This window comes from Strix uralensis, chromosome 25 (assembly GCF_047716275.1).
Source record: "Strix uralensis isolate ZFMK-TIS-50842 chromosome 25, bStrUra1, whole genome shotgun sequence".
NCBI classification, from domain to species: Eukaryota; Metazoa; Chordata; class Aves; order Strigiformes; family Strigidae; genus Strix; species Strix uralensis.
The window spans coordinates 2,718,814-2,746,616 of NC_133996.1; the positions used below are offsets into that span (position 1 = coordinate 2,718,814).

At 44.3% G+C, this 27,803-nt stretch overlaps 1 protein-coding gene across 1 annotated transcript; it reads left to right on the forward strand.

The window, feature by feature from the left end:
* The first annotated feature begins 1,256 nt into the window (after positions 1–1,256).
* LAPTM5 (lysosomal protein transmembrane 5) lies at positions 1,257–26,577 on the forward strand. Its single transcript, XM_074894322.1, has 8 exons — positions 1,257–1,433; positions 10,417–10,510; positions 19,299–19,375; positions 20,061–20,189; positions 20,724–20,849; positions 21,394–21,489; positions 24,745–24,837; positions 25,796–26,577. Exons 1-8 carry the CDS (start codon positions 1,347–1,349, stop codon positions 25,868–25,870), a joined length of 777 nt encoding a protein of 258 aa, XP_074750423.1. The 5' UTR covers positions 1,257–1,346; the 3' UTR covers positions 25,871–26,577.
* Positions 26,578–27,803: the final 1,226 nt, after the last annotated feature.

The window sequence follows — 27,803 nt, forward strand, 5'->3', positions numbered from 1 at the left end:
GGACCATCTGATTTGAGTTATAAGTTGACCCTGTCTGAGATGCAGTGTCTCCAGGGGCATTCAGCTACTTATATTTCATACCATCGCTGCCCAAAACTCCTGACTTTCTCTAAAAACACATCACTGTGGAACTTCAATGGCATTTGGGAACAAACACTCAGCCAGACTGAAGCTTTCCAGCACACCTCCCATAACACAGCTGGACGTGCAGTACTCGGTTTGGAGGGCTACAGAACAGCTATTTCCTGGCATTGAGGTGGAATTTGTGCATTTAGTTTCATAAGAACAATCAAGAAAACTCTCTGCCTAAGCACTGTAGGGCCCTGATGCTATGTTGAGTAGGAACGCTCCTGGAAGCACGAAACAACAAATTCAGTCAATACATTTGGGATGTTGAAACCAGGCATGCTGGCACACAAGTCCCCTGAGAGCTTGTTTGAGTGTGTCCAACTGTCTCATTACATTTACCTGCTGGAGAGCTGCCACCCTGCTGTGGCATACCAGACCTTTCCCTGGAAGCCAGAAACTGAGGTCAATCTGCTCCACAGGTCTAAAGGATGACTTTTCTGTCCTATAGAGTGGGGAAAGGAAAAAAGAGAAGAAAAAAAAAAAAAGGTTTTGATGAGAATGGTGATAAATATATAGCAAAGAGCACAGTTTAGTAAGTTCAAGCAGGGGTAGACAGTCTGACGTCCTGCACGGTGGCTAAGTCACAGGGTGCAGGTCTCTGTTGCTTTTCTTTTCCAGGAGCTGACCAACATAAATCACATCAGCTGTGTGAGGACCTGGGAGCAAATCTCCAGATCTCTCAGCCAACAATCCTGACCCTTGGAGTCCACCACCCCTGTGGTCCCAGAGGCCAGGCTGTTCAAGTGTCAGCTCCCAGGAGCACTTCCAAGGAATGGTGACTTTTCTGGCAAGGAATAAGCGGCTTCAAACAGAGGAATTTGGATGCCTCACTGCAAAAACAGTGGGTCAAGTTTAAGGTGAAATTCTTGGCCCCCTGCTTTTGTTTCTGCTGATTTTTGTAGGACAAAGCTGCACCCTGCTTCAGATGCCTCCTCTCCCTGTACACTCACCCGCTGGACCCCACCTGCCCGAAGCAGCATTTGTGCTTACATTTGCCACCTGGGATGTGCAAGCAGTTAAAGATCTGTTAGAAAAGCAACACAATTTTTCTTTCTGTATTATTGAGAAACCAAAGATCTCATGTGACTTTGTAGATGACTTAACACATTTATAGACCAGGAAGGAAGTCGAGCTGCACTGCTCGCTTGGCTTTTCAGTGGGGCGGTTGCTGCAAGTTCAACCTCATTAACTCACAGCTGTGCAAGAGGGATCAGAAAATGACTGCCCAAACGACCACTGTGCCCCCCAAATGTTGCTTCTTCAACATCAAGACAGCCACAGTCGCTCTAGGGATCTTCCACATGGTGAGTTACAGGACTGAAAGGGGGGACAGGGAGAGGGAGACAAGAAAAGAGACGCGAAGGTGTGCTCTTTGCAGAAGGTGTAATCATTGCAGATCACGCGGTTTCCTGACTGCTGACTTTTCTGTGTTCCTAAAAGAGAAAAAACAATGATTTAAGAGGGGTGGACAAAGGAGGAGAAGGTGGTGGGGGAGGGGGAGAGAACTGGAGGGCAGGAAGAAACTTATTGTACTGGGAGGGGTTTTTAACTCTTTCTATTTTTTCCCTGGGACCACCAATTGGAGCTCATGGAAACTCACTCTGCCACCTGCTTTTCCCTTGCAGCTTAATGCAGGAGCTCTTACCCATGCAGGGGTGTGTAGCTTGGTGAGGACTACCTGGACCTGTCTGTTAGAAACTGGGCAGCACATGGGCAATGGAAACTGTGGCAGTGCTGAAATTCTGGGTCGCTGGAGGGAGGAGGGATTTGGGCCCCAAGCAAGCAAATGGCAGGTGGGCAAAGCTGCCTCATTCCTCTCTCTATGGCCAGTTAGACACTATATGCACCGTTTTGGTTTCCGTTTGGATCTGTGGTTGTGTTCAGCTGCCAGGCAGCTGGCATAACTGCTCAGGGGTGGGTGCAGAGGCAGCAGAGCCTGGAGGGACATTTCTTCCATGCCACCTGGTTGCACAGAGATGCTTTCCGGTGGCTTTAAGTCATACTGAGGATGTGGTTTCTCTCACAGCAGGGGCACTTAAAATAATCCCATCTGTGGGCTCAGTGTGCACAGTCAGGGGTTGGGAGGCTGCAGGGTGAGGTGATAACGGTTAACGGGGGCTCTTAACCCACTCCTTGCACAGGGGAAGTGGAGCGAGGGGAGCTGTAGCCTGCAAATAAGTGCTGGGCATGGCAGCTGTGGCAGCCGAGCCACCCATGGGAGGGACACGCCACGGTCCCCCTGCAGCACCAGTCTGCTTTCCCAGGGCATCAGGAACAACCCAAGCTGCTTGGGCAAATCCTCACTGCACCACAGCCCCCTCCACACGCACACAAAGCCAAGGCAGCGGTCTGACGTGCTGGTTTAATGGGTTTGACTTTCATGATGCCATGCCTGCATACATTGGTGGAGGATTCAACTCATGAAATGAAAGGCAAAGAAATCTGGAGATCAGCTCAGCTGATCAGCTTAGCTTTTGGATAGTAAGATAAAGGGAAAGCATTCAGTGAATGGTAGGATTTTATAAACATGTCAGGAGTCAGCAGTACTCTGTGTTGCTGAAGGCAGCGAGTGAGGAGGGTGGCTGTGCTTGGGCGCAGCACAACATCTCTGTATCAACCTGCTTTGAGGCAGGAGATGGTCCCATGCCAGCTCAGAGCAGGAGAGCAGAGGAACTTGGGTCTACACCGCATCTTCATGTAATGTAACTGCCGACAGCTTTCCCCTGGCATTACTTGAAAGCCAGAAGCTGTAGTGGCATTTCCATGCCATATTTTAATCATCTATATATTATGAGATTGGTTAAAAGAATCATGCAATTTTAAAACTTTTTTTGCCTTCTGCTTTTTGAGCATCTATATTACACCCTGGGCAAGCTACTTCTCTTTTGCCACAGTCTCAAAGCTTATAATCTCACTGCTTAAAAGAAAAAGAAATTGCTGCATTTCTTGTGCATTCTCATGACCCCAAGACACAAAAATTGAAACATCAAAGCTGAGAGTTTGCAGCAGAGCACAAGCAATTTCTGACAGCCAATTAAACATATAGCCATCACAGAGGGATGGTCACGAACTGTTTAGAAATGGGACCCTGTTAGGAAGTACTGCCAAGATCTGAAGAGGAGCTGGCAAAATTGAAGCTCTGTGCAAAGGTGGGAAACACAAGACAGAGAACTACAACACATTTTCTCCAGAGAGCTACAAGCACTCCATGCAGTGTGAGCTATCTGTTATCAGTGGTGAAACACGGGTACAAAAAATGAATTTTTTCCTAGCTGGGAGGGTGAATCATAAAAAGGCCTCTTTTGTCTTTCTCAAAAGTCAGCAAACACTTTGGGCTGATGCATATTTTTCTCATAAGTTTTTCACCATGATGCCACTAACAATGACAGAGATTCCTGATTTGCACCAGTGTGTGATGGAGGAGAATGAGACACCACCTTTTGGTGCCGGTGGCTAACAGGGAAAATTTAATTACCAGTGACATCATATGAAAGATGTGTTATTTCAAAAAAGTTTTAAGGGTCAGTTGAAGACACCAGGTGAGTTCTGAACAGCAAAAGGCAGAGACCCTTGGAATGAGCCTTCACAGTGCTCACGGGAAAGTTTGCAGAAGAGTTTCAAAGGTCCACTGAGGGCGGGCAAGAGAAGCTGCTTTTCTTTGCAAAATGACAAAGGCAGAAGTCATAAGACAGATGTCCTGAGTCAGTGCCAAAGTCCAGCAGCCTCCCAGCCTGTCTCCAACAGCAGCCAGAAGTGGCTGCTTAGAGAAGGTGGTATTGGAAACAGGACAGGTACCAAGTGATCCCCGCCCTGTGCATCCTCCGCAGTCAGTACGTCAGAGACTTCTTGAGCTTGAGGTTACATGAAAACTATCATGTTTACTAGCTCTGTTCTGCTCACATTTCCTTTTCAATCATTTCTTTTCCATGTTTGACAAATTCTAGTGTAACCGGGCTCTCTTTGAGCAGAAGCTGCTTCATACGCAGTCTTTTTTTATTGCTGTGAATGTTACCCCTTCCCTAACTGTTAGCAGTGGACACGTGGTTCAAATCAGAAATTATGTGTGGTTTACTTAGTTGTAGTTTATACTTTATCCTATATAAATAAAAGGACAGATATCTGTGGCGAAGAACTTAGATTCTCTGCACTGCCAACTAAAAGAGGGTAAAGGACGGATCCTGGGCTCTGAAGCCAAGCAATGCTGCCTGGCTTGGGGTCAGCTCCTCCTGGAGCAGATTGGTGACAGATCACAAGCAGCATGAACTCAGCATGGGATCTCACCATGCTTTTGGAGTGGCTGCTGCAGAGCCCCAGCTGGGGCCTTGCTCTGCTCTCCCTCTGCCCACATTGGTAGTCCCCAGTGCCAGGGCTGCCTGAGGAGGAAGCAGCCCCATGTCTCTAAATGGCAGCTCTTGCGCAGTTCAACCACCATTGCAGTGACCAGCTGGATGTGGCTGGTGGTCAGGAGGGTTTGGGGTCACTCTCTGAAACTTTGTGGCACATCACTGCAAAACCAGAACAGTGATTACAATAAGATATGCACAAGCAATGATGTACAAGATCAGTGTAGGGCATGTGGCGCCAGGGAGCATTAGCAACATGCAACTTGGTTTAGACTAAGGAACAGAGATGCTCTTGAAGGCTGGGGCTGAGGCACTAAAGGATACGGGGAATGGGCAGGGGCAGCTGGAGCCCTCAGCTTTTCAACCCTGTTGCTGCTGGTTCCTGACAGTGACCATCACTGCAATACCAGAGCCTGTAACCCCCCAAATCCATGTGAGTCCCCCTGTGTCTGTACCTACCGTGTCATCTCATTGGGTTTTTTTTTACATAGATCCCCATGGAAAAGAGTTTATTTTTCAGAGAAGGTTGTCATGTCTTACTTCTTTAAGAGATAACACAGAATAGCAACCATTTTTTTCTCTACCTCTTCTCCACCTTTTTGATCGTGTAGCTGCAGCTGGGCAGAGGGAGGGAAAAAGAAAAAGGGATTTATAACTTGGCAGTGACTTGGATGATTTGCTACATCAATACTGTTGGTTTGTATCAGTATAAATTATTGCTGTGGGTCCTAGTGATGAATTGTAGTGATGTTGGGTGATAGTAATGCCATCAAACACAAGCTATCAGGCTTTGTAGTGATGTCTTGTCCTCCTATAAATTAGATTTGTCTCATTGCTGATCTCTCCATAGACAGTTGAAATAAATCGTAGGCATTCTCAAATATATGGGGAAGGAGAAGGAGGGGAACAAGGAGTGGACAGAGTTGTGTGATTAGCAAAGTTTCACTGGGTGTTGTGAGGTGACTTGCAGGTCTCTTTCAAAGAAAGCAAGGAGGAATCTGTCCTGCTCATCAGCTCCTCCCAGGCGTGAACAGACCTCAAGTTATTTGACATTAGCTTCAAGAACAAGGCTGGAAAGTTGCTTCTACACATACAGCATGGGTAGAAAACCTGCAGTTCATTTGCTACTAGTCCTCGATTAGAGCCAAATGTCTTAGAAAGCAGCATGTCTGTACCTTGCTCTGGACTCAGTCATGGATGAGCTCTTCTCTTCAACATGTCTTTAACTCAGGGAGCAGAGTCTCAACTCTGGGACCTTCCCCAGGTCCAGTGCTCATCTGGACATGACTCGTGTTGGTACAGAGCTGTGATTCATTGCACTTTCACCAGGCTGTGGCTGAGATGTTCAGCAGACCCAGTGCTGCTCCCTCATTCTCCTGGAGCATCTCTGTTGCACAAACAAGAGGGGGGGAAGGAGGCAGCAGGAAGGAAAAGACAAAATGTTTTGAAAGGAAACCAAATGGGAGTAAAAACACTCTTCACTTCATCCTACCCTGCCACAGTAACCACTTTTAAATTAGTAGGAAAAGGTGAAGCTCTGAAAGTACAGCATTTATATGTGGTGCCTTCAAAGTGCTGGGTGTCACCTGCTTGCATGCGCTGCTGTCAGAAACCTTCACAGCACCCCAATGTACTGTTGGAGCAGCATGTCACTGTCCCCAGTGACCCCTGTTCATTATGGCTTCAAGCTCTTCTTGCAGAAACACTCAGTGTGAAAAAAAAAAAAAGGAGCAGCCATCACACCAAGGCCATGTGCATAAAGATAAATTATTTGGAGACTAGTCAAGCTGCACATATTTCAGAAAAAAATGACACATGACACAACCTCTAACAGCAGTTTAACCCTACTGCAGCTGCAGCAACATTATTCACCAGGGAATGGGGGCTGCGTGCACCATGTTAAGATTCTGCCTTGCAAGACACCCCCAATTTAGCTGCCTTGATTTAACAACTGGCTCTACCTCAGTCCTACACTATTTGTCTAAGTCACTTGATTTGCCAGTGTTACAGATCTTTTACCAAGAAATTTGAAGTACTCCTTTTAAACAGAGGCAGCAACAAGATGAGAGGTGTCCTCCAAAAGTTGCAGCTGTAGGAGATAAAATAAGAAGGGCTGGCTGGTGGAAGGGCTGGGAGGTTGCAGCACACCAAGCGAGCTGCAAATTGAGTGCCAGGAGGTGAAATTTCCTATTTTAAGCCTGCCTCTCTCCTGTCGTGACATAGCAATAAGAAAAGGAACTGGATGCTTGTCTGAGCAGTCCTGTCTGTCTGAAACAGGAACATTTTGGTTTCTTCTGGAGCTGAAGGGTGAATCTTGAGTGAGAATACATACAGCCCTGCGGAGCAAAGAGTGCTGGGCAGACACCACATCAATCTTCCTCTACCGTCTTCTCAAATCGAGGCGAGCAGCCCACTGTAGAGTTTTCATCACCTTGTATGTATATTCTCTAGAGGAATAAATGCGATTGTCACATGCCAAGCAGCAGCGTGTCAGAAAGTCAGGTGATGGAGAGGTATCCTCGTCCTCACACAGCACTTGTAATGGAGAGCAAAGGGAAAGGCCCATCATTGTCTGTTTTATCTCATTGCAGTTCAGTGGCTCATTCTTTCTATGCAAAAGCCCTTTTAAATGAAAAGTTTAAACCAACTTTCACTTTAAAAGTCTTCTCCTTAAAACTTTCAGGTTGGACTTGGGTTTTCTATCTGACATGTACTTATTTTATGTGACTGCAGTTGGTCTCGTTGTGTGGCTTATTTCAACACCTGCAAGGAAACCAGACTCTCTTTTGCTCTAATGTTCCCATCTTTGATAGACATTAGAGATGGTTCTTCATAATGAAGTTTAGTTTCTGGCTCTGTTCTGGCTGTAAATCCGTTTGGGATGTGATGTCCTGCTTTCACTCACTTGTCTTTCAGGAATGAAACTGATATTTAGGGCTCAGGTTATCCATTTTGTTCAGGACTCCATTTAACAGAAACCTGAAAAAGCAATTTCTTCCTGTATTTCCCATGTTGACATTTGAGGGGTTTGACCAACAGTAGCAATAAGGGAAGTGAAATCTCTTCGGGAGCATGTGCATGAAACCTCTCAGACAAGTTAAGGCACTTGAAGTCAACGTGTGATCTCCATGTCTGGTTAGTTAAGAGATCCTTCACATCCCAGGGGAGACCATCAGGTGTAAAGAAACTTCAGATCAATGCAATTTCATCCTTGACAAGGTTCAGTGTTTCCATGGGACTTTAAATGCAGTTACATTAAACTGAATTTATATTAACTTTCTTATGCCTCCATGTAATGAGATCTAGATATTTCTCCTTTTCTTATCAGCCTCACGAACAAATTGCAAAGTTCATTTACTGCATGGCAAAAAACAAAAAAAAAGCAATGTGTCTCATGTAGGTGGTGAACAACCTGCAGACAGGCCAGCAGAAAACATGACACATCCTTCCTTCCAACTCAGACTCTGTGTGAAATTCAGAGGGAAGGCTTGTGGCAGGACACAGGGTCCCAGTCCTCACGGCAGCAGGAGTGTGGCTTGGTGGACGCTCACTCTAGAAGCAAACTAGAGCTCTTCTGGAAACTGTACTTGCAGCTGGTGGCACAGAAAGCTGATTAATTTGTTTTTGAAAATAGTTTCTAGGACTTCTGCAGCTAGTGCAGAGACTGTGGGAGAGTCTGCGTTCAGTTCCTGTCTCTGCTGCAGGCCATCCCTCCCAGCCAGGCTTCCCCATTTCTGGGGCAATGCAAAGCCTTTCTTTCCATGCTTCTTTGTTTTTGTTTGCTTGAAATGTCAGCCCTAGCACACCTGACTGTACGTTACTCCTGCCTGAACTCTGTCTGGATCTCCTATTGCACCTCCAGCCATTGCTCTGCAAAAGATGAAAAATACTGTCTCTTCTGCTCACTTAACAGGTTTGCCTCATTTCCCTCCAGTTGCTGGCTTTGTGCTGTTTCCCATACATAGTTTGCAAACACGAGCACAGACCACAACCGTTCCGGTTCCTCCTTGCCTGCATCACTTCTTTAAGCAGTTGTTGAAATGAAAGGCTGCTATAGCTATTGTGAAAAAGTTGTTTCAGCCCTGCGGTACCCCAGCTTGTATTGATCTTGGTGGCAGATACAAACTTGCATCCTGCCTCACTGTTCAGATGACTCACAGACAGAGGTTGTGCCATCCAGATAAAATGGCTTCTCTCATTCACCTCTTCACAACAACCTCTTTGTTGCTGATGGTACTTTCGTTGATGGCTCCTGTCCCTGGTAGTCCGCAGAATGGGTGCTCCCAATGCTGGACCCAGCGTTGGTGGGGTGAAGATGGAGAGTCGTGTTGGCACAGGGTTTCTCCACTTTTTGCACGTGCCAGGATTTCCTCTCCTACAGACTCAGCTCCCACTCCTCTGAGTTAAAAATGCACAGGGCATGATGGTCTGTGCATTTCTCCTGGCCTGACTCCTGCTCTCTGCTCTCAGGCTGTGCCCTGTTGTTGTGGCAAGTGATCCTCCCGGACAGGGGTAAAGCTCAGGCAGAGAAGAAGAAGCAGCTCTTTGCACAACAGCAGAAGGGTCAGAGAGCTTGTCCAGACAGTGAGACGCAGCTGCAGGGTGACAAGCCCGTGTTTCCTGCATCCTTGGGAAATGTAGCAGCGGGCTTCCTCTCCAGCCACCCGCGCTGTGAAGCCAATTTTAAAATAACACAGCACACACTATCCTGCTTTTGGAAAGTGCACCTGTACGTATAGGAGTGGCAGACCACGCTGTGCTACAGCTTGCTACAGCCTAAAAATGCAGAAGAAATGACAACAAAGCATGGTGGAGGACAGCAGATATCAGAGAACAAGGACTAAAATGATGAACAAGATGAGATGCATGGTGCAGTCAGAAATGTGCCACCTTGCTGAAACAATGCTGAAACAGTCAGAAAGGTGATGAAGGAGCAATAAATGACATCATAGTTGTCCCTTACCCCAAGAGGTCTTATTTGCTCTGACAACAGTGTGGGCAGTGACTAGATGTTCCATTGTGGCCTTGGACTTGTTTGCAACAAGTTTGGTCACCTTGGCATGCGTGTACACGCTGGCAGGGTGGGATTGTCCCCAGGAGGGATGTGGCGGGTTGTCTGGCTTTGTGGCTACTCATTTCCTGGTTTTACTTGCACAAAAATACCCTGGACCTGCTGGCTGAGGTGCTCCATGCTGAGGTCTCCAGCCTTATGGAGGTCTTCTGCAGCCCCTGACTGCCCAGTGCCCCACATGCAACAGGAGCTCTTCCTAATGTGGGGATTAGAAATTGGTTTTTCTCTGCAGATCATCACTGTTTGGATATAGGAGTTCAGTGCTAAAACTGAGACCACAGCTCTAGACCTCATTCCATCTCACGGATTGCTAAACTCAGAATGGAATGAACCCTGGAGTCTGGGGCTTGATAGTCCAGTTTGGAAACTTGGAGAAAATCACTTTAGTTCAATGTGAAAAAAGCACATCTGGAGACTTTTCTCAAAGTAAATAAAAGAAGGAAAATGATATTTTTGTCAACGAAGTAGAATAGCTAGACTTACAGAGAGATCTTTATTCTTTTTGTGTTTCTTTTTGTACTTTAAAACACTATTGTTACATTTAGCTCAATTCTGAACCAAAATGCAACTTTAAAATGTAAATCCAGGACTTTCTGGATAAAAATGTTGGAATAAAGCTCATTAACTTCATAATTTCTCCATCCTCCTTCAGAAGCTGGCAGAAAAAGACAGTTAAACCCACACTATTAATAAACTGATAACTTTTGCCTCAATATTTCTTTGTACAGGATTTTAAACCCTTCATGACTGTCTCACTTGGAGACCCCTCCTGCATGAGGACTGTGGCCATTGCGTGCTCTCTGGAAACAAATCTGTTGATAGGAAATTGGCCCAAGGCCCACTGAATTGTGTCTTTTGCTTTTGTTCTTCTAGGTTATGAGCGTTTTGCTGCTGATTGAGTACTCCCTGGAGGTGGCAGGTGGGAAAGGCTTTTGCAAAGACCTGGACAAGGATTACTACAGAATTGGTAGGTCACTGGGATCCTGGAAAGCAGCAAGGGTCTGTGAGGTTGCAAAGGAGCCCAAGGTCCTGCATTGGTCCCTTTCTTTTTCATCACAGAAAAAGTGGAAACTGGTTTTCAGAGTAGATGGGTCAAAAGCTCAGACCCAGAGACAAAATTGAGGCTCTAAAGATTTGGATTTTGATTTAGAGCATGGATGTGTTGGCTTTTTGGGGACCAGTGTGGAGCCCAGACAAATTGTCTTTATTTCAGTGGATCAGACCCTCAGCCCAAACTCTCCATTACCCTCATTCTCCTTCAGCCTTCCCACTCCCTCTGCAGTACACTTTGCATTGATCTGACAATCCCGGTTTCCCCTTCTCTTTTCACTACCTGTAGATCATCTCAGCCTTACACACACTGTTGACTTCCTTCACATGTTGGGCATTTTCTAAGAAAACACTGCACTGTCTGACCAGCTCCTCAATAGGCCTAGTCTGGCCAGTGACCTTGGGGTCCCGGAGTGGGGAGAAATCACAGCCCTACACTACGTCCCATGCGTGCATAAGCCACTTGACATTGCTACCAACACCCTGCCTTCTATGCCATGGACCCATCCTCTTCTCATCATCCCCTATGCCATGCAAGTGTCTCCTACTCACAGCTGAAGGCACTTCAGAGAGCCACACCAGCCCACCTCCCTTTCTCCCCTGCCCCTTTGGCCCCCATCCCTAGATTTTCCCACCCCCCGGTGTTTTTTGCAGAACATTGGATGCCTGGAAGAAGCAGCCAGGCTGTTTCATATCCCTCAAATAGTCACAAGCATCACATTTATCACAGCTGATTAAATTCTTACGGCTTGAGCTTGGAAGGATCTAGCTTAGCTTTCAGAGACCTGGCAGATACATCATGTGGAGTGCCATTTAAAAGAAAATAACTCCTCAAACCTCAAATATTACATAACCGGGCTAATTCTGCGTGAAGCTGTTTGGAAGCAACAAACACAGGGTGATTTCTCCTTTTCTTAGTCACTTTTCAGCATAAAACCACAAGTTGAGATAACCCTTCTCCGCTGTGTGCAGAAAGACGGAAACCAGGCTCCCACACTCTGCATTGTGTCTCCCTCCAGAGAAGGCTCACAGTCAGAGAAAAATGCAAGTCACAGCAGCAAGGGCTTGCCTGTTCCCTGCTTTTCCAGTGTGTCCTTCCCCAGGCTGCAAGCATGCACAGAGACTGCCCCTGTAAAGTGGAGGAAAAGGAAACCAAGTACAGCAGATTCCTGCACATCCCAAACTCACTTGTCCCCGGGTAGGAGTCAGACATAGTGGAAAGCACCAAAACAGGCACAGTCACTGTCTGGGCGAAGTTATTGCTAACAGATGGGTTCACATTTTTCAAAAGAGCCCAGCTGGGTTTTAGGAGGAACCACTGTGATCCACCAAGGCTGTTTTGAAAGGCATGAACAGTGAGTGGAAAATGGAAATTTGGGTGAGTCCTGCTAATAGGCCACCAAGCAAGGGTTTGCTGCCATGGTTCACATCTTTCACACGGGGCATTATTTCTGAATTAGTCCAGTCTGGGTGGGTTGGAGGCTACTTTGCTTAGCTGTGGTCCACAGAGGTCCCTCTGCAGCTGTGGCTCAACTCAACGCCCAATGTGGACTTGCGTGATGACTGCTTTGGAAAATGCTTTCTGCAGAGCTTACCCATCAGGGCAACATGCAATACCCCAAATGGGCTCTAACACCTGGCTGCTTTCCGGGTAGCTGGGATCAGCACAACATAGGTAGGAGAATCCAGTTTTCCATTTCTGTAATATATGTTTCTAGTTTTAATTTTACAGAAGAACATGATGCAAATGTGATGACCTTAAAGTCTTCCTCCCTTTTTTGGGTTTGTTTTTTTCTGTTGTTTTTTTTTCTTTTGTTTCATTTTGATGTACCTGGCTTGGACGTGGGCGTAGTTGGAAATATTTCAAGTGGAGTATGCACATGCATTCTGACTAACACAGTGATCTGAACTGCTGAAAACTGAGCATGGTACTTGCAGATCAGAATACTTTCCCACAGTTATGTAAAAATGACAATTGTTTTCCATAATTTTTTTGCAGAAAGATCATTTCAGGCCAATAATTTTTACTTTTCTTCAAGTATCTAAGTAAAATATTCTTTAAAAAAAAAAGAAACAAATAATTGAGATGGATTTTTCAGATAATTTCCATACGAAACCATTATATGCTTTCTAAGTAAGACATCCATTTCCGCAAATCTGAAGGGGTTTCTTTAAGAATAGAACTGTTCCGAGTGAAACTGGCCCCATTTTTAACAACCCCCCCTCTTCCCACACAATCAAAATGACAGGTCTTCCCCCTCCCCCCTCTTCCACGGCCTCCTACACAAAAAGGAACATTTCATAATGAAATCCCCAGCACTTCCACTTGGCTTCTGTTCCCAAGAATTTCAAAGGGCTCTGCTTGGGAGATTGTGTTTTCTGATTATAGCTGGAATAAACACAGTGCAACCCTTCTATTTCCAGAAACTAGCAGGGAAGCAATACAGCAAAGCAGTACAAAAAGTTCAATTTGACTTCAAAACCCAGATGGAAGAGTTGGAGAACAATTTGGGGAGAGGTTCTGCCGATGCCCTCAGCATCTGCTGCTCTATTTGTAGATCCTGCCAGATTAAATCACGTCTCAGAATATATAATGTTAACGCCCTAGTCATAGCCTAAGAATATAAACAAGGCAAGATTTATGGGAAAATGCTCTTCACATGATACAGTAGGAAAAAAACATATAGGAGTTCTTCATAAGGAATCAGAGCTCTCAAGATTTCTCAGCAGTATGTTTTACTGCCTTACAAAGAGGGTGTGGAATGGGCTTCAACTTCCACAGGTCAGGGAGGGGAGGGAGAGTTGTGATTCTTGTAGGTTTTTGCGACTGCCAGGATAATGGGAAGGGTGAGTGGGTCAGCTGCGCTCAGAAGAGGGATGCTCTGTCCCTTGCAGCCTGCTACTCCTTGCTGTCTTGGCTTACAAGATGCCACAGGCAGCACAGGAGTGAGAGCACTCCTCTGAAATTTGCTTTTTGGTGAAAGTTAACCAATAAGTTAATATAAGACCTGCTGAAAATGTTGGATTAAAATGGAAAGAAGATCCAGGTTCCTCTTTGTCTTTGGGAGCCTTGAAGATGATTTTCCCATCCCTAGTGGGGTCAGTGACAGGATGCTGGCTAATCTAAAGTCTATCTAAACGTACTATCTAACTAATATTTAAGAAATGAAACAAGATTAGTTTGTCCGGGCAGAGGGAACAGGAGACAAACTTTTCTGTGTTGTGATTTGAGGCATTCAGTTGCAATTTGGAAGAATTAGGTTCACATCTCTATGCTCTGTTTCACATACAGCAGAAATTTGGATGTGCATTTCCCATGCAGCCTCCCCCATTTCCAGTCTATTAGAAATCTCATCCTGGAGCTCGGAAGCCTTCCTAGCAAAAGTCTTCTTGGCAGTGCTTCATTCCTGAAAGCATATGAGCTTTGGCAGACTAGCTTTTCCTGCTGGAAAAAATAAAACCAAAAAGCAATCCCCCAAAAAACATTTCAATTAAAAACTCCTTACCAGTTCTAACAGGAATGGTTTTCTACCCTGAAAAGATTACACCCCACTGCTTGCCATGGGTCAGATCTTTAGGATGTCTTCAATTCATGCCTTTATACAGTCTGAGTGTTAATCACTTTTATTTTTCATTAATGACTATAAAAATCGAGGCTGTGGACAAAGTACAACTGGAAAAGTTGTTTCAATTTCTGTCCAGTCAGCCAAGAAAAATACCTCAGTTATGTCTGAAGACCTGTGTGCACAGCACATGCCATATCCTATGCATACCGTTTCCTATGCAGAAAACTCTCCCTCCTTCTCTGATGAAAAGCGAATCCAGCTAAAGGGACTGGGAGGCCTCTTTCCCTTGCTGGTCCTGCCCATCCTTCGAATGTGGCTGTCCAGAAACATCTCCCTGCAGCTTATCAGCAACACGGAATCAGACACTGCCGTCCTTGACAATCTGTGAACACGACTGTTAAACCACAGCTTTATGAGCCCTGTTTGTATTTCCCATGCCAGTTTATTGGGCCATAAAATAGAAAGGGGTTTCTCTGCATTCATGGGAAATATTAGGACTCATTCAACGCCGCTCCTGGCTACATTCAGGGCAAAAACCCTGATGTGAAATTAATAAAAAATAGACATTTGGCAAATAAATGCTCTCTCTTCCTGTTGGATGGGTGGGGTTTTTTGGTACTGCCTGCTAGCATTACAAATATCTAGTGCAGCTCTACGAGGTTCTGTCGTATGCCCCCGTTCTGGTTACACCACCTCCCCAAGGAGAACGGCATTTACTTCACAGCACATATATATTCCTTCTCATTAAATTCCCTGGGATGTCTAGGACACTCAGGTAGTCTCAGAGAATTTGAGTAAGGAAAAGTATAAGAAAGAGCATATTTATTTGTTGCTGCTGTTTATTTCTGTATGCTTTTGGAAAAAGATGCACCTCAAAGGGGGCAAGCTCTCACCACACTCTGCCAGCAATAAAGTACCACTGCCAGCATGGAGGTGGCTGTGGAACTGAAATATTCTTGTAGGTAAGACATTCTAGGGCTGTAGGAGTGAAGCAGGCTTGGTGAGGAGCAACATATCTTCCCTGCCTGATTTTGTAACCATCAGATCAGAGCAGAAGTAAGGTGGATCCTTGGAGGTCTCCAGTCCAACCTCCTGCTTGAAACAGGGCTGACGCCAAAGTTGGGGGAGCTTGCCCAGGGCTTTGTCCGGATGAGGTTTGCAGATTCCTCAAAATTAGAATTCCACAACCTCTCTGCAGCCCTGTTCAAGACTGCATCACTTATTGTAGGATTTTTCTTTCTTTTATCTGGAATTTTCTTTATTGTAACAATTGCCTCTTGTCTTGCAATAACAGCCCTCAAAGAGACAACACACCTTCTGCAGGGACAAACCCTGTTATTCTCTGAATCCTCTGATACTTTTTAAGGTGCTGTAGAGGAAAACAGGTTATTCCTGAGACAGACACCCAGATGAACATGCAGGAGGAACAGAGGGGAAAACTGTGGAATGATACTCCTGTGGTTGAGACTATACAGGTGCTCAAGCTTGGTTCAAAATTCCTAAATAAGTACGAAAGAGACAAACATTCATCCTACAAAGGCCAACTAAGCATGAAGGGAAATACTGAAGAGACTTAAAAATTAACGTCTTATATTTTTGGACAAGAGATGCTGGGCATGGAAAGAGCCTGTTAGTCACACTAGTCTGGTCTCTAGGGTCTGCTGTGGCTGCAAGTGCCTCAAACCCCAGGGATCCCCAGGGATCTACTGCTGGGTCTGGAAGGTAACTTGCTACTCTGCCAGCCTTGCAAAGCATTCAGGTGGCATTTGGCCTCTCTATAACACTCCCATCTCATGGAGGGCTTGCACAGGCAGGGCTAAGAGCCAGCAGCTATGACTATCTAAGGGGGTGACTCCTTTAGCCCATCTGCTAGATGTGCTCCCACAAAGGAAGAAGTAATTTTGTTTAAGTAAAATCTTTGATTACTGAGATCAAATCTGTTGGTACTAAAACGTCCCTGGAACGGAAAGATCTGCTGCCAGCAGAAAGGATGTGCTGCGAACAAATAGGAGGCAGACCGTGTTTTCTCTTGGTTTTCCTTTTCTTTCCATCCCTTTGTGCCTGTAGGGTTGCAGGCTTTTTGGTTTTTTGTTGTTTTGTTTAGGGGTTTTTTGATCTAGGTTCCACTTGGAAAATTCAGCTGGGTTCTGCTGGCAATTAGCCCGCAGAAGCAACGGCCAGTTGCCCAATTAATTAGCGAGCCTGCCAAGGGAGCCGGAGCATGAGACCATGTAGAAAGAGGCAGAAAAAAACAGCTGTCTTGCATCCAAGGAAACACCATGCTAAAGAGATAAATCCTCTCTGGGGCAAACTTCTGGTGGTTGGGTCTGGGAGGAAAATGAGGGAAAATGGCTTCAGGCAGTTTGGGGTTTAATGGGACTAGGACTACCTCCTTTTATGGCTGTTCCTACAAAGGCTGAGACTGTCATCTTCGTTAAGCTCTTTTTTGTTTTGAGTTTATGTTGTTCTCGTGTTAATCTTTGCTTCTGTGTGCACCAGATCACAGCCTTGTCTCTACTCTCCTGCTTCTGAAAGGTGGGTTTGGTTTTCTGCCTTGGAGCTTAGGCTCTTCCCATGACCCCTGTGAGCTGCAGAGCTGTGAGCAGCCTCTTCTGCAGTAGAGCCCTTTCTCCATTGCCCTCTCTGTTCTCATGTGGGGTTTGATGGATGTGCGTTTTCTTTCTTTGCTGTTTCCTAAGACTCCTTCCTCTTCCGTGTTTCAATTTTCATTACTTCATGGTCAACAGATCCTGCATTTGGTTTTTTTTATCAGGTTATAAGTAAAAGTTGTTTTCTTGTTTTGTGCCATCAAAACTCTTTTCCTGATGTTGGATATTTGTTGGATACTTTTGATCACTCCCTTAGGTCTGGAATGTCTGACACCTTCACGTGCAGCAGCTCATGTAGTGCTGCTCCCTCTCTTGAGATAAGCTATTTTTGCTTCTTTGAGGGATGCAGCCTCCTCAAAGGGTTTTTCCCTTTGAGCCCCAGAAAGGAAGAGGCTTCTCATCCTCGGGGAAAGAAGTACTGGTCAGAGCTTCTTTTCAGACTAAAGGTTCCTCATCAGCAAATCTCATTTCTAGAGGAGGCTCAAGTGTGTTGCTAATTCTTGAGAAGAGAGTATGAGAAGTTAAAATATCTTTTGTAACAATGCATTTAAATGAAATAAAGTGCACTCTCTGCTAGCAGAGTAAAGATGTGAGGAGTGTTGCCGTTAGTGCCACCTGCCCGTGCTGCCAGATGTGGCTCAGCCCAGCTGTCAGGCAGGTCCTCTACAACCCTGGAAAGGCTCCAGCGCTTCTCAGTACTGTCTTTGGTCCGTTCTTCAACTGGCATTCATCCACACCCACATCGCTTAGCAGAGCCTGGAGGCAGTACTTGACAGTTTGCATATGCTATGGCCCCTGCACCTAATGGGTGCCCATCTCCTGCCAGATGTCATGGGCAGCACTGGGTGGGAGGTCTGCCCTTCTCCAGCATGGCTCTCCCTTTGACTTAGGCTGACTGTTTGCATTTGCTCCCTCAGAGTAACTGGCCAAATTATGATATAGCTGTGACTGCTCCGACGCAAAAGTTTTGTTTCTGTAAACAACAGTGTTGGTGTTACCTGCCTGAAAAAGAGGGATGGGTTTCTCTGCCTCAACAGCTTTGTAAATTATTTTATTCTATTGTGAGCAAAGCTAGGAAGTGACTTAAGGACACTTTGGTGGATACCCAAGCACTGAAATATTCCCCCACCCACCAAAAGTGTAATGTGGTACCAAAGCTATAGGCAAACACTCAAAGCTGGGGGAGATGGAGGGGCATTTTCATGGGGAAAAAATGGGTAATATGGAGCAGTGAAGGATTTCAGAGCAGCTGGAACATATTAAGGATCCAACAGGCTAAAGCACGATTTCTAGATTTCTTTATGAAAGCAAGTGAAAAGGGTAATGGAAAAAATAGAGTTAGGCACTAGATTTATTTAATAGTCGTGAAATAAATTGGGCAGCTGGCAGGGGGAAAGCAAACCAGTTATCAAACATTTCCGATGTTTGAGAAACAAACCTACAGAAAGGATCTGTTGCTTTAAAAAATCAGAAAAGTTAAAACTTTGGCTCTTTCCTAGTAAAATGAAACCTTTTGTTCAAGCACTTGGGAGCTGGAGACCCCAAACAGACTGTTGCTATTTTAAACTCAGGTGAATCAATAAGAAAGAAATCAGAGAGTGAGTTGGAGGAGACACTGTGAAAGACTGTGCATTATGCAGAGGCAGATAAAGGGAGTAGCCTTTGGAGCGAGCTCCCTTTTGGTTGGGTTTTGGTTTTTTTTTTAAGAAGCAAACCAGTTTTACAAAGAACCTCACACTGTCTAGACTGCTACGAAGACCAAATGTGTGTAGTGTACAGTGCAAGCAAGGCTTTGGTAGTCATCATCAGGGCAGGCTGCAACACCAAGAGGGAAAATTGCTTCCTGGGAACTGTTCATTAGGAAGCTACGTGTATGTAAGAGGTGACCTTCCTGCATGCAAAACTGCTGACAAAGATTACCTTCAGCCCTGTAGGTAGAACTGTCTTATGTTTTTCTCCTCACACGTTTATTTTTAATGTGTATGTTGCATCCTACAGCTACAGAGAGTGGAGGTGAGATACTTCTCCCTGAAACTCTGTGGTTCATACCAGCAGTGGGTGGTTAAAACTCATGCTTCTTGTCTGCTTGCAAATCTTGCAGATTTTTCACCAGATTTCACTGTTGGTTACTTTGTCTGTCTTTGAGTCTCAAAATAATTTCCAACTCAGACTTATTAATCATTAGCTAAAAGCACCGTGCCATTTTTTTCTACTTCATTTTACCTTAATATTGTAGCCCAGGATATTTAAAATATCAGTCCAGGCAATAAAGGCTTTTGGCTCCCATGTGCCTGAGCTGATGGCTTGCTCAACCTGATGGCTAAAGAAACAGAAGCTTCAAAGGCAGATGAAAAACTGGATGTTGAAAAGGAAAAGAGCGTTACTTTCCAGCTGTATGACATTAATTCCCCCACATATACAATTCTTTCTGCCAAGTTATCACACTTCAATCCTTCCTTAGAGGTATGACTGAATTGCAATATTAGGCTCCAGATTTTAGTTATGTAGTAATTACTTTTATTACTTTTAGCTGATGTCATCACCAGTTTCCTGTTGATCATCATGCTCTTTGTCATCAGCTTCAACCTCCTCCTTGGTGTGGTGAAGGTATGTTCTCCCCAAATGACATTTAGCTGCTGGCTGAGGCCTCTCTGAGTTAGGGGGTATTAGAAGAGGGGACTAAAGGACTGAAAGTGCTGAAGTATGATAAAAAAAAGCAAAGAAATATCTCCGCTCTTTTACAGAAGGGGAAGGTGGCTGGTTTTCAGTCTCAGGCCCATCTGCAAGGCTGCTAATGGCCAGATTTACCAGATCTGGGTGACATTTCCATCAAGACTATTTTTTCTGTTAAGGAATGGAAATGTTATGATTTGGAAATGTTGTTTTATTGCCTCATTTCCTTGCTCTTTTGCAAGTCAGTATCTGGAGAGGATACACTGGGGATTCATTTCCTATTTCAGAATAAGAAATGACCATGCACTGGTGTGGGAACCCAGCTTTCTCTGTACTGTTAAACTTTGGGGACAGCTGAATGACAGCTCTGATGGGATCAAGTGGCAATGTTGCACAGTGAAAATTCACAGAAACTTTCAAAGGGGGTGAAAAAAAATCAATGTTGATGCTTTTCATTGTTTCTGAATTGATTGTAACCACTGTATGTGGAATTAGATGCAGAAATTCCAGGAAAGTATTTGTTCTTGGAGTACCTTAATATATGCCCTTTCAGGTATTGATAGCTGGTACTATTGTCCCATTCAGAGTAGAAATAACTGGCATTGCTTTTCTTTCTCAGAAGAGGGAACGTCTCCTCATCCCATTCCTTGCTCTACAAGTCATCGACTTTCTCCTCAGCCTCCTCACAATGTTCTGTTCCTACATGCAAGTCCCAGTGATTGCTTCTGTGTCTTCCCTTAGTCACACAGTAGGTAACACCTCACTTCTGGGGTGGTCTTCTCTGTTCTTTATGAGATGGAGACCAATGCGTAATGTAGGAATAGAGGATCATTATCTTGGGCTATGGCTTGTCACGGCGAGGTAGTTTTTGTACTGGCTGGAGACAGGATGCAATCCTTGGGGGCTAAAGGGTGCATAAGGATAACTAGGGACAGCTGGGCCATTGTTTAGTTTTCCACGTCTGGGAATGTTCCTGTTGATTTTATTTTCTGTTTCATGGCTTTGGGGAGGTCGTTATGGACGTGCCCATGCTAGGAAAGGAAGGGTTTGCTGGAGGTAAGCTAGGAATATCACTGCTCCAGCTAGAGACCTCTTCTGTAGAGCTTGCGTAAATCAGCCCAACAAGATGGTTTGCTCATCATTTTGGCTAGTATAAGTGAATTAAATAGCTTAGGCTGTCAATGTGAACAAAGCACTGTCCCTGTGTAAAATGTGAAAAATCTATAGAAGTAATGCAATCTTGCAATCATAACCAAATTCCTGTTTCCTGCCCTTCTTGCAGCAGGGACACTCGAAGATCCCTTTCCTGGCTCTGCAGCTGCTGGACTTCTGCCTGAGTATTCTCACTCTCTGTAGCTCTTACATGGAGGTCCCCACCTACCTCAGCCTCAAGTCTTCAGACAACAGGGTATGTTATGAGCAAGCTCAGCTGATTTTTCATGCTGTGAACCCCTATGAAGTTTCTATCGTGGCTGTTAACACACAGTAAACTTTCTCTGATCTCTACGGTATACCCAGAACTGCTCTGTTTGATGACAAAAGATGATTTTCCATATGTTCTCACCAACACCATGTTCTTGACTGACAGCTTGCTTATGCATGTGTTTCTTAAAAGTACACCTTTTTTTTTCTTGTAAGAATCTTACGGATGCAAATTTCAGAGCAAAATGATTTGGATAAAGCCTGCCTGCCTGCATTGAAAATGCATCAACTTTTCATCTTTATTAAACAGTCATACTTTTAGTTCTCATTTAAATAGTCTTCTGAAAATCTTTGCCAAAAGAGTATAAACAGCAGGAAGAAAAAAATATCCCTGTACTCCTTCTGATGAAGAAAGGAAGGTGGCCTGTCCCACCTGTCTGAGGGGCAGGCTGAGAAGATCTCCACCATTTTGTGTGACCTAGTAGAGGGAGCAGGCATTTATGTCTGAGACCCTCTCCCTCTTTTCACAGGGCTTTTTGCCAACACTGGAGAAGTTACCAACAGAGGAATATGCCAAAGTGGTGGTCACCTTCACCATTGCATTCATTGCTGTCCTCTTCCTGAAGGTAAGTGGCTGCAGGGTCTGGTGAGGCTGAAATGAAGCTCTCTTGGGTGGGAGATGGGAGGAATTGGTTTTACTTCTCCAAGGGTTTTGAAAAATCTTGTTGGTCTCTCCTTGGGCATAATAGGAGCTGTGCCTCAGCATTGTGTCTGAGGTAGGTCTAATATTCAAATCACTGGTTTTATGCTTCTGCAGATGTGAGTTATAAAGCAAAATCTCTCATATCCAGAAACTATTACTGCCCATTCATCTCTAGAAGGATAAGTTGTTTGAAAACAAATATAGGAAACTCTTCTGCTATTGTGTGCCAAAATAAATTAGATCATTAAGCAGCAAGTTAGATCTTCTACTTGGGTAAGTCGCTGTATCTGCACTGATGTAAGCGGAGTTATGCACACTGATACCCTGAAATGTAATTAAAACCCGTGAGCTGCTAAATCCTGCTTACATCTCAGAAAACTCCACTGTGAGATGGTTTCTATTCTTCTTGCTTCAGTGAATCAGAGAACATGTTTTTCACTGAGGGGTTTCAGACCAGCTAAGAAAACCAGATCTTTCCAGGTACTTCAGCAGATTCTGTCACAGTGAAAAATGCTACTTGATAGTTGGAAAACATTTTTTATTCAGACTCTTCCCAGGTGGCCAGGCAAGCCAGTGTGGAGTGGAGTGTCTTGTACGATTGCACTGCAGGCATGACTTTAGCATATCTTTTCATATTTGCATAAACTGCGCAATAGGAGTGGAGATAACCCTGAAACCCAGCTGACAGTGTGGGTCCTCAGCAGAAATCTCACTGACCTGGCAAATTGCTTGATTTGAATTTTCTACAGGGTTAGTCACAAGACTGCTTAACTTGCAATGACTTCTTGCACTGCAGTTTGTAGGAGAAGGGATGGAGGGAGGATAATTAAAAAAAAACCAAATGGACAGGCACAAGTACTCCTTGGTCTGCTAAACTCCCCCAAACAAGTCATTAGGAACCCCATCCTTTAAACGTAGTGACAATCCCTCCCTGCTTCCATGTGTAGCAAAATCATTTTCATGAGAGAGTTCCTTCCAAGTGATAAAGATCTGACGAGGCACATGGCCACAAAATGAAATATTTTAGACCTAAAAAGGCCATTTGGCCAATTTAGGGCACATTGGTTTCAATTCACTGAATGCCCACACCAAGGTAGCATCCAAATATACTGGACTAGCCCAGGATCTTTTTGCATAAATTGACTGGCTTAATGACCCATCACAAGCATTTATTGCTCTTACACTAAAATGTTGTTTCTGTGTATCCGGTGCTGTTTGCTTGCCAACTTGCAATTACTGTCCCCAAATCGTTATCTGCATCCCACACTGTAGCATAATTCAGCTGAAAGGTGGTCTGTCAGACGGAGAAGAGATGGGGCACCTGCCCCACTGAACACCTCTGCCAGTGACCTCATATGAGACCTGCAAGACTTTGCTCACCCTTTTAGCAGGAAAGATTTCTCTGACAGTGCTAGGGGGATAGAAACGCTTCTCTCCCTCCTTTCTCTCATGTAACACCACCATGCAGGGAGCATGTCCTGTTGCACATGGAAGTCTCTCCATGCGACTTCACAGCTGGTTACAAGTGTGGTGGCTTATTGTATGTTTACTTGTAGAGCCCCAGTGGTGATATCATCAGCTGTTCAAGTCTAAGTGATGCCAAGTATTCCCAGGGCAGAGTGAGTGAAGGGGTGATGCGTCCATGGCGCCATTGGAGCAGTCTCCCTTGCTGATCTGTGTATCCACAAGTAATCTTTATCTCACCTCAGTATCATAAAGTCATCGCCCTCCACCACCACGGTCATAAGAATGCAGAAATCAAGGGGAATAAAACATTTCTGATGGGAAATGAAAGAAAGGTTTTAACATAATTACTTCTGAAGTAGCTCGTTTCCTGACCTCTAGGACAAGTTTTCCATCCACTTCTTATGTCAACAGCTGCCAGAGAAGTTTTCCCTCTTCAGTTCAGTGTGGAGAAGGGTATCCTACAGTGACTTTAGAGTGTTTTGAGTTAGCCAGTAATGGGATGATCCCAAGGTCACAAGCTGCCTTCACATAAGCTATGTGTGCTAATGTATTCTGCTCAAACCTGCTGTTGCTTGCAGCAGTCTTCACTGAAGTCAACTTCATTGAATTCGGTGCAGATACTGGGTTGGCACTGCAGCAAACTCTTCCAGAAACAAAATCAAAGAAAGAATTTTTTGTTGTATAATTATTATTTTTTTAATTTATTGGGGTTTCTTTCATGGATGAGTGGGGGTTTTTGTACAGTTTATATGATGGCTTCAGTGTCTTGCATGTTTGCTTTCTGCAAGAAGAGGCTTTTGGGAGAGGGAAGGTTTTTACAGTATTCCCTAAAGGTGGACAAAGTTTGGATTTACCTCCTCATCTCTGGAATTTTGTTTGAGAGAAGGATTCCTTCAACTCAGATACTTCATTCCTTGTTCTCGTTCTTTGTCTTGGCTTTGTGTCAAGACAAACAGTCTTCATTGTTCTAGGAAATCCTAAGCTACATGGCTTGTTCTCAGGGCATATAACTCCCTATGTTCCCTTGAAAATGCCAACTGTTTTTAAAGCAGACTCTTATGCCAATAAAAATAAGAGGCACACGACTTCGCCTCGCTGCACAGAGTAGTGAAAATATTTATTTAATATGGTATGTTTCACAGGCCTTGCTTATTTTCTTGTGCCACAATCCATCAATCGATCCATTTTTCTCAGAAAAGCTCTATTTATTGCATCTTGTAACTCTGAGAGGTGCAAGCCGGTCTTGTCAGAAAAGTGTAACTATTGCAAGTGTAGGATTTTGTTGAATGAGCTGACCTTTCAGGTCAGCCCTAGTTGACCAGGGAGCCTTGGATCTCTGGGAGGTGGATGTTGTGCCCAAGGTGCTTTTCTGAGACATCCAAACTTTGTAACCTGCTCAGAAAAATAACATGGAAGACATGCTTTCCTTTCCTGCTGAATGACATTGTGCCCCCAGAGGTCTTAAGCACGTGCTTTATATTTAATGGTATTACTAGTCCTATTGACTTCCCACACCAGTGCATCGTTCCAAATAGATGAAGTTGTCACCTTTCTAGTGAAGGATCAAGAGAGACTGATTTAAGGCCATGGGACACATGGTCCCAAGTTTCTACCTCCAGAGAAGAGAGTAGGACAATAGCAGGCTGATGACAAAAGTGGAAATGCTCTTGTTGACTTGCAATGCAATGGCAGACTTCCCTTTCCTTTGCAGGCCTATATGTTCAAATGTGTCCTGAGCTGCTTTAAGTATATTAAAGCCAGCAAGAGAGAGGAGGTTAAAGTTGACCCACAAGCAGTTGAAAAGGTGAGTAAAGACTGCTTCAGATTTACACCATGAAAACAAGTGGTTTAGACTGATGAGATGCATGATGATGCTTACTTTTGCTTCTTTGGTGGTCTGAGAGATAGTTCAACCCTTCAAATGTGCATTATCAGATACTAATAATCAGTTTCCAATTATATTATGTTCCTTTAACTTTACTTTTGTATAAAATCTTTCAAAGCCAATGGTATCTGCAAGGAAGCTGAAACTCAGGCTTCAGGCAAAGCAGATAAAGGAGACTCTATCACTTTTATTCTCTGATCCAGAGATGTGTTTTTAATTTCAGTTGAACTTTGGTTTCTGTGCTTAATAGTGCTACCCTTGTTTAAAATTAAGTTTGTCTTCATTTTCACTAGATCAATGTCTGAGAGGTTTGGCACATTGCCCTTCATCTTAACAGTTTGCTAAATAATGAATGTCAGTGTCCTTCCTTAGATTACTGATGATCTCTTTGGTAGTAGCGTCCCGCTGCTCTGACACAAAGGAAAGATATTGAGGACCTTCCAAAAATAAGAGATACTGTAAAGAGAAGTAAAGAGGAAGAGTATGAAATGCTAAGTGTAGGCATTTGTCTTGTTGAAACTTGATTAGCCTTGTCTTGCCGGCTGTGTATGTCCCTGCTGTGCATGCATCATGGCCCTCTGCAGTGATCTGAGCCTAGCTTCTTTGCTTAGGCAATGAGGCTTATATTCTGGACATTAAAGAGCCTTGGTCCATTTATTGTGACCACGCTTTGGGAGAAGGAAGGTGGGACTGACAGCAACGTGGTTATGAAGTGCTGCTGACTGCTAACTCTTGTGGATTTCTGCCCTTTATGTCTGACAGCCCACGTGGTTCTTTTACCCTGCTTTGCACTAGGTAGGGAAACACATCCAAGATCAAATCCACTTGAAGCCCTTCATGTGATCCCCTGAGCATAACTGATGGTCTTCTCTTTCAGGCTGTGCTGCCATCATATGAGGAAGCCTTAGAGTTGCCTTCCAAGGAATCCCCACCTCCCTATGTAGCAATCTAAGCTCATGGAGAGAAGACAACATTTGTATTGCTGTTGGTGCCTCTTACCCCTTCTGTCAGATAGTCAGCCTCACAGAGAAGTCCTTACTTTATAGCAGTATCATGCTTATTACAATCCAGCTCATTTTATGAGCCTACAAGAGTGATGGTGAATCGCTGGAGTTTGTGCCTTGTTCTACACTGGCAGTTTTGACTTGGTACTACCCATCTGCAGTGCTAATTTTGATGAACTTGGCACCAGGCACCAGAGGTTCCCATCACTGGCCTCTGGCATCTGGCTAATGTGAAGTGTAAGCACTGGTCTGAATCCCTTGTCAGGCTTGCTTTATGCCAGCAAGATGCTGTTTCTCATCTGTCTAACTTGTAACTCAGCAGCTGAGACATATAGGAAGTGGAATGGGGGGAAAATGGGCAAAAACATTTTCACTGATATAGTCCAACCCTGAAGCTATGCTAACAAGCATCTTTTAATGAGGACCCTATGGGAAAGGGATCAAGAAAAGAATGAAGATTTCAAATTAACTACAATACAGCGCTCATCCTGTCTGCTTATGATGATGATTAATAGTGTGTACTCCAGAATATACAACATGCTAGAATTGTCACAGTATTGCCCTGCCATTTTATACCTGAGTGTTTGCATTTTTTTGCTTTTAGTGTGACTTGAAAGATGAGTTTCAATTAAAAAAATTGTTAATAGCTTCCATACTTTGCTGTCTGATCTCTGAACAATGTTGTCCTTGCTGTCTGGAGTATGTCACAAGGGAGCAATAGTTTGCTTTCTAAAAAATTAGTTATCAAAAGTGGTACTTTGGCCCGAGGCTGATGTTATCTCATGTGTGTGCTGCTTGCAAAGGAAAAGATGGTATTTCTAACAGCCAACCTGGCAATTTCATCTAAAAATCTAGCTTGTTCCTTCCTCTTGTACATTATGACCAGTGATAAAGATCCTGCTTTCTGTGGCACATTCATGACTAAGTCTGATTGCAGAGGTCAGTCTCTGTAGATGTTGGTCAGTAGTGTTGCTGATGACAGATGAAAGATACCTGGAATTTAGCATCTGCTAATGTTTTTGGGTCATTGTCTGCTTTTTAAAACAACTCAGTATGAAAGTGTAATTTGCTCAGTAATAACTATTCCAGCATCATTCACAGTGTGGACCACAGCCTGGGGTCTTTCTTCTGCTCTGAAACAAAACAAAACAACAAGTTTCAATGGAAGATTTGCCAAAATATAAACAAGAAATTTCAGTGCTGCCCCATGCTCTTTTCACTGGATGTGTATTTATGTATATAGAGATGAAGATAGTGTTGTAGGTCATACTTTTGATCTGGTTTTCTCATCACTGAAGAGGAGTGATGACTCCCTTTGTGCTTCACCTCCCTTGTTCTGCAAACCAGGATACTCAACAACAGACATGAAGTCTGGAAGGGTGTACCACAATGACATCTTAATGTCTCCAGTGCTTTTAAACGTGCTTAAAACCACTCACAAAAGTACAAATCCCTCAAATTTTTCAAGCAGAAAATAATTTTTCTTACCCTAAGTCTGGCAATTGTTTAACTGTAACCAAAGAGCAAGAGACCAACCCAAAATTCAACCAGAAAAACTTGCAGAAGCATGTGAGGAGCCCAGCTTCTTGCATCAAGGTCCAGTCTCTTGCTTAATTAGGTGGAGAGATAAAACATTCTTTGAAATATGAATAATCAATAGGCTACAGTACCTTGCAGACATCACCTGTCAGCCCTCTTGGTCATAGCCCTGAAGGCCAGGCTGGGTGCTGAAACTGGCTGCTTCTCATTTCTCACCAGCTACCTGCCCACCTTGCTCAAAGCCAGGTCTGGAGGAGGCCACAAGGTGGGCTACCTGGGTGGAGCTTCTCTCCTTGTTCATTTAGGAAGGTATTTGAAAGCACAGTCATTCCCTTAAGATTC

Excerpts from the sequence above, each read along its gene's own strand:
- LAPTM5 (XM_074894322.1), top strand. The coding sequence starts at position 1,347 with ATGACTGCCCAAACGACCACTGTGCCCCCCAAATGTTGCTTCTTCAAC. Across the intron at positions 19,376-20,060 it reads TCCTCCTTGGTGTGGTGAAG|AAGAGGGAACGTCTCCTCAT; the intron begins GTATGTTCTCCC and ends TTTCTTTCTCAG. Across the intron at positions 20,850-21,393 it reads TCAAGTCTTCAGACAACAGG|GGCTTTTTGCCAACACTGGA; the intron begins GTATGTTATGAG and ends CTCTTTTCACAG.